The sequence below is a fragment of the Physeter macrocephalus genome, chromosome 9, assembly GCF_002837175.3.
Source record: "Physeter macrocephalus isolate SW-GA chromosome 9, ASM283717v5, whole genome shotgun sequence".
NCBI classification, from domain to species: domain Eukaryota; kingdom Metazoa; phylum Chordata; class Mammalia; order Artiodactyla; family Physeteridae; genus Physeter; species Physeter macrocephalus.
The window spans coordinates 15,703,615-15,710,874 of NC_041222.1; the positions used below are offsets into that span (position 1 = coordinate 15,703,615).

Below are 7,260 nucleotides of genomic sequence, written 5' to 3' on the forward strand. Positions count from 1 at the left end.
CATGTGGGATCTTCCTGGACCAGGGATCGAACCCGTGTCCCCTGCACTGGCAGGTGGATTCTTAACCCCTGTGCCACCAGGGAAGCCCTGCGGATCCATCTTGCACTCAGTTGTAGTTATCAGCTCCTTCAGTCTTCATGTTGGCCCCAGTGGCTTATCACAAGCACAGCACCCAGCTTCTCTGCCTCCCAGGCCCCAGAAATCTTACTTGGCAGAAACCTGGAATCCAGCTTTGGTGTGTTCCCTGGGCTGTGAGAAAGGAGGAACATAAGCATTGTTGTTCTCCCTTATGTGTGAGGCCTTGTAGGACTCTTAAAACATGTTATCTCATTTAATTTTCATAGTAGACCAGTGAGATTAGTATTATACTTGTTTTACAGATGAAGGAACTTAGGCTCCGAGAGCCATTTACTATGAGTATGAGAAGTGCTTCTTCAAAAGCTAGGCAAACAAGTGTCAGATGTATCTTTAATAGCCAGGACACCCAGGATGAGAAGTACAGGCAATTACACCTGGGCCTGATCCTCTTAACATTGGTAATTGTTTATGAGTGACCAGAAATAACTTGGTGAGGAAGGCTTCATTTTGTCTTAATTGTTAGGGATAGCATGTGATATGAATGAACAAGTTTGGTCCAGTTAAGCCCAAATTGGAGGAAGAAAAAGCGCAAAGTGAATTTCTTACTGCTTATCTGTCATTCCCCAGTTCTGCCACTGTCACTTAAATAGACCTAGAGAAACTCCTAGTGGTCCATATCCAAACCCCTTTTACTGACCAGTAGTACAGTGAAGTGATACTAGAAGCTCTTGAGGAGGAGATGTATTTTCCACATGAGTAATGGAAACAGAAGCCTTCTTCAAAGGGAACTTTACCTGCTGGGGAGATTTTACTTGATATAAAGGGCCTCCTTCCAATAAGCATCTTTGGGTGTGTTCCTGGTAACTTCAACTGTCCCTGTGAAAGAGAACAAAGTAGATCAAGTATCTTCTTATTTAGACTGGCTTCAAAATATGTTTCCCTCTATTATTAAAAAAAAATTATTCTGCCCATTGTCGATTTAGCCATATCAACAGGTATTATCTGAACATGCGATCTGTTTCTTAGAGTATGAGTTTCTGTCCCCTGGTGCTAGGCTGCTAATGTCAGTGGTCTGCTTATTTGGACTTGTGTGGATTCCTGCTGTTTGGCCTTCCAGTTAATACTGGCCCTTTCCCTGGGTAGATTGACTCTTGAAACCTTGGATGCTCTTTCCTTTCTTTGTTTATAGTTCTTGGGTCCCAAGATTATGTTCCCTTGTCTATGTGCCTATTTTTAGCTGGGGCTTTTTTCCCAGTACCATGAGTCTGCCTAGATTCTGGGTCCTGGCATTCTTCTGTCTAGTTTATCATCTCTCTGCCCAAACCCTTGGGGTTTTTGAAGTGCAGAAAGATATCACTAGACAAAAGTCATTCAAGTACATATCTGTTTGATGAGTAAGAGCAGTTGCCAAATCTTTTTTTTTTTTTTTTTTTTATGTACGCGCGGCCTCTCACTGTTGTGGCCTCTCCCGTTGCGGAGCACAGGCTCCGGACGCGCAGGCTCAGCGGCCATGGCTCACGGGCCCAGCCGCTCCGCGGCATGTGGGATCTTCCCGGACCGGGGCACGAACCCGTGTCCCCTGCATCGGCACCACTAGGGAAGCCCCCAGATCTTACATCCATAATTTTCAAATACTCTGTTGATTTTTTCTGTGTGCTATTCCTTTCGTTCCTTTGTGAAGTTTCAGGCATTCTAAAAATTTGCTGAATCATTTGTGTATTAACTAGGATGATATTGCATAGTTTTCACTGATTTAGCTAAGATTTGTTAAATATTTATTGTATATTTTAGTGATATCAGCAAGTTGGAGAAAGTTTTTAAACTGTAGTTGTGAAGATTTAATCTGTTGATCTTAACTTTTCCTCAAGTCTTTCAGTGATGACTGTAAGATATTTTGCATAGCTCTGAGGGGATATCTAAAAATGTAAGGATAAGACTTAGGGAAACGGCTGTAATACAGAGCAGGGAGGGGATGAGAGGTACAGGCAAATACTGTAGGAGTGCTAGTGGCTTGTGCTTATAGTTTATCCTGTCAAAGCCAACAGTTTTGATAAAGATGATGGTGATAATAATACCATTTATTGAGCTAACTTCTGTTGAGTCCTACACAGCAGGCATTGTTCTAAGCATTTTATATGTATTGTTTCACTTAATTCTCACGTGAGATAGGAATTTCTGTATGCTGCATTTTACACGTGAGGAGACTAAGGCATCTAGATCCTAAGTAACCTGCCTGTGGTCATCCAACTAGTAAGAAATAGACTTGAGATTTGAACCTGGGCAGTCTTGTTTCCTCTCCTGTGATTCCAACCACTGAATTGTACTGCCCCAGTGCATAGTAAATATGAGCCCTTCCATCCTCTGGTCCCATTCTCCCTCTGTATCCTCCTGTCTCTCCACTCTTACCATTGTACCCTGTGTTTCATCCTTGTTCGACTTCCTAGAGTTCTTTGAACAGCACGCTCTGCTTTTTCTTGCCTTTGTGTCTTTACATCTGCTTTTTTGTCTTTCTGGAAAACTTTTCTACCTCTGTCCTCTAAGATACCAGCCTCTTCCTTTCTCCCCAAGATAAACTTGTTCTGTCTTCTTTATCTGACTAACTTGCTTAAATGGATTTAAAGGATGGCATCTTTTACCATTCTTGTCAGATAGCCCCTTTGGAAACTCTTCCCTGTTCTCCCAGGCATGGGTTAGGTTTCTATCCTCGGTGCTCCCCAAATATTCTACACTTATATCTACATTAGCTCTTAACATACTGAATCATAACTGATAGTTTCAGTATTAGACTGAGCTTGAGACTAGGGTCTTAACTTAGTCTCTTATCCCAGTACATAGCCTCGTCACCTGTTTGGTGAATGAATGAATGCTTAGCGGGAGTTTAGAAGTATAAGCCAAAATGCAGCCAAACTGAAAGCCCGTATTTGAGGAGCTATAAAATGATCTTGTTATTTTGGAGCTACCTAACCATCAGGGGACTTCTTTCTCTGACTCTCTCAAGGATAAGTTACCACTTCATTAAATTATTTGTGAGGAGGTAGGTTTAGTAATTGAGGACCCTGAACTAGTCTTTACTCTTATATGAGAGAATACTTTGTTTCTTTGAGTTTTGATTGGAAGCCTCCCCCTTCCCCACCTTACTGTGCTGTCCCAGGCCATTAGTCATTAGGTGTTCCCAACCTTTTCTCTTGAGTGGAACCCCAGAAATCTCTTGTGGGCACACAGGAACCTAAGACCTCTCTGGTATAATTGGTTTGTGTTTAAATTTCTATTTGGAAGTCTAAAAAGAACTTCAGTGTACCCAAAATCTTCATCCATTTCCCCTACATGTTCTCTGTCTGATCATAATCTGGAAACTTGGGGGTCATTGTTGAACCCTTTATTGTTTCGTCACCAAGCCTGGTCCACTTTGACTACTCCATGTCTCTTAAATGCAGCTGCTTTCCCAACATCTTTCCTGTTAACCACTGCAGACCATGCTGTCATCATGTCTTGCCTGTAATACTGCAATAACTTATCTCCCTCTACCTACTCTTGGTCTTCTCTAATCTGTTCTTGACCAAACAGTAGGAATGATCTTTTTATATCTCAAAACTGATTATTTATTTACAGAGTGGGGAGATGTGGTCATAAAAGGGCAACGTGAGAGATCTTTGCAGTGATGAAACTGTTCTGTATCTTGTATCCATGCTGATACTCTGATTGTGGTAATGTACTGCAGTTTTGAAAGATACTACCATTGCAGGGTGGTGGGGACTGGATAAAAGGTACACAGGATTTCTCTGTATTATTTCTTACAACTGCATGTGATGTTACAATTATCTCAATAACATTTCAGTAAAAAAAAATTATTATCCTATTTAAAACTCGTCAGTGCTTTCCTACTCCTTTTGCGATAAAGACTAAAGTCCTTAGTATGGTCTTCTGTGACTTGCATCATCTGGCTTACCATCTCCAGCCTTGTTTATTTGATACCAGTTTCCTACTGTGTTCCAAACACACTGACCTTTCACTGTCTTTAACATGCCAATTTCTTCACTTTCAGCCTTCCTATTTGCTTCCATCATCCAATATATTATTACTTACCTTCCTTTGGTTAATTCCTCCTCATTCTTTGTATGTCAGCTTCATTTTTCCTTCTTTTTTTTTTTTTAAAGGAATCATTTGGGAAACTTTGTTTTTTTAATAAAACCCCATTTAATTAATTAATTTATTTTTGGCCACTCCTCATGGCATGTGGCATCTTAGTTCCCTGACCAGGGATCGAACCCACACCCCCTGCATTGGAAGGGTGGTGTCTTAACCATTGGACTGCCCAGGAAGTCCCCATTTTTACTTCTTAAAGAGAAGCCTTTCCTGATTCTCCAGACTAAGTCAGATTTCTTCTGTTAGGAGCTCATAAAATACCCAGTATTTTTCCTTTATAGCAATCATCACAATTTGTATACATTCGTTTATCTGTGTGGTTCTTTAATTCGTTTGTCTCTTCCACTCAGCTCCATGGGGGCAGGGTCTGTGTTTTCATCCCCAGCATTCAGTACAGTGAGTAATGGAAACATGTAAGACATGAAAGACACTGTGTTTTTCTGTCAGCCCTTGTTCTCTTACTGGCATCAAAAAAGCACCTTAGATACCTAGGCCAGGAGAATAGGTTCCAATCCAGATATCTAGCTTATGCTCTCTTCCCAGATCATGAGTTTGAGTTTCTCTTGGATTGCCTAAAAATTAAACCTCTTTCAGTTTACAGAGGCATTTATTAGAGGAGGGATAGGATACGATTGAGCAAGATGAGCGTGCTTGATCCTGATGGCTGAGGCTACCAAAGAGCCATCTCAGACCCCTGGCCTGCTTACCTCTAGGAGATGGCCAGCCTTGAATTTGTTGGGTGTGCAGAGTTTATCTGAAGCTGTAAATTCATTGACCTTCCGAAGGTCATGGCTCTTTTCATTGGCTTGGCAGAGCTTTATGTTATCACATTGAATATTGGCCTACCCAAAGGTCCCAGCTGCATGAGTGTGGGTGTACATATGATTTGGTGACTGAGAACACTCAGCGTTCTCAGTTGGACAGTGGAATCCATGCCAGCTAGTCTAAATAGAAAGAGGTATTGGTTAGCATAAAGAATTTGTACATACAGAATTTTTGGAAGGACCAGACAATTAAGCTTGGATCTGACATGCAGAAGCAATGCAACCAGGAGAAATGCTCAACGACACCAAAGGACTGTTTGAGCAGAAGTGCCACAGCTGCTGCTGCTTGCCACAAAGTTGGAGATCAGACAGCAGAACCTCTGGAACTTCTGCTAAGTACCTGCAGAAAAACCATCTGACTGTATTTGACATGAGAGCTTCCAAATTACAGTGAGTCACTTAGGGCTTCCAAGTCTGCACAGACATGCCTGCACAAGTGTTCTGCTGTATCACATGTGGAACTGTAGCTGCAAAGGAGTCCAAGAAATACAATCCTTAGCTTTCCAGTCTCTAGGGCAGAAGAAAGCACACTAGAATGAGGTGTTGTGTGAGCTAGTCTGTGTTGTCTGCCATAGCAAATTAAAGGCTGACCATTATAGACAGACCTCATTGACCAGTGAATGTTTTTTTTGAATCTCGTGCAAATGGTTAAACTTGGTTTACTACCTATTAGGAGCTTAACATGAGAACCTGTAACATGAAACAGGATAGTGATGATCTTTTAGATTTTCAAGTGGTGGATTTCACCTGTGCTGAATTATGTACTTTATAGATAGTCAGTTGACCCTTGAACCATGTCAGGGTTAGGGGTACTGACTCCCCCATGAAGTCAAAAATCTGTGAGCTCCTGTCTCTGCCTCAGAAACAAAGGAATTGATAAATGACTCACCCAAGGGCAAGAAGCTGAAACAGTTTGGGTAGAATCAGAATTCAAATCCTAGTTCTTTTGATTCCACATGTTGTGATCTCTCATCGAACAAAAACTTTTCCCCACGCTTAGTTAATTTAAAGATCTGTAAAATGAAAATTCAGATACTATATTTATTGAAAAAAATCTGCATATAAGTGGACCTGCACGGTTCAAACCCGTGTTGGTCAAGGATCAGCTGTATATGGTTTTGCATGATACCCATACATTTGCGTATTCACTCATGGAATGTTGTTATTGAGAGCAAGTATGGGCTGTTCCATGCTGTACTAGGAGCTGGTAATACAAAGGAAAGTAAGTCTGCATTCAAGAAGCTCACAGGCTTGGTGTGGCAGTGTATTTCAACAGAGATGTGCGGTAAAATTAACCTGTGAAGTGAAAAAAATATAAGCGTGGCACTCCACGTGTATATATCTACTATCTGCCACATGCACCAGCATCAAGTTCCCAAATGAGAGAGATATACAGAGAGTCCAGGAACCTGCAGTTTTAGCAGACTTTCCTGTTGCTTTTCTTTTTTTCTTTTTTCTTTTTATTGGAGTATAGTTGATTTACAATGTTGCATTAGTTTCAGGTGTACAGCAAAGTGAATCAGTTATACATATATCCACTCTTCTTTAGATTCTTTTCCCATATAGGTCATTACAGAGTATTGAGTAGAGATCCCTGTGCTGTACAGTAGCCTGTTGATTCTTAAGCATTCTCCCTTGGTGAAAAACCACTGGTCTGGTGGGTCAGTAATAACCATTTTGTTTTATTGCTGTTGAAAACTTGGGAGTATGTTTCAGTTTGCAGGTTATTTCCCATTTTGTCCATTGCCTTTAAAAAGTTTAAAAAATGCATGCTTGTTTTACAGGAGCAGAGTTACCAGGGCAAGTTATCTCCATGGCAGCTTCTACTCTAGCAACCTTGGCCATCTCCATCACAGGGTATGAATCGAGCACTGAGGACCAGCCCTCTACCCAGCCTGCAGGTGACTGACGTTGTGAAGGAGTGCCTTCAAAATATTCCGGAAAATGAAATATATGTAGAATATAAAATTAAGAAAGACACTGGCACCACAAAATGCTACTTACTGGTCCTTCATTTTTCTCTCTGGTTCCTATTTTTACACTTTTTTCCTTCTCATCTTTGTTCTCATATATCACTTTTTTCATACATTTAATTATTTATCTTCTTAGGTTTCTTATCTTGATTCTTCATTCTTTCCTATTTTTTTTTTTTTTTTTTTTTTTGCGGTACGTGGGCCTCTCACTGTTGTGGCCTCTCCCGTTGCGGGGCATAGGC

General features: G+C 41.0%; 1 protein-coding gene across 2 annotated transcripts in view; it reads left to right on the forward strand.

The window, feature by feature from the left end:
• TMEM245 (transmembrane protein 245) overlaps positions 1 to 7,260 on the forward strand; it is a 112,417-nt gene that overhangs the window by 16,013 nt on the left and 89,144 nt on the right. For both annotated transcript variants that reach the window (XM_028493698.1, XM_024126192.2), the window contains exon 4: positions 6,830 to 6,946. In XM_028493698.1, the coding sequence (XP_028349499.1) occupies positions 6,830 to 6,946 (117 nt within the window). The remainder of the gene's footprint in view (positions 1 to 6,829; positions 6,947 to 7,260) is intronic.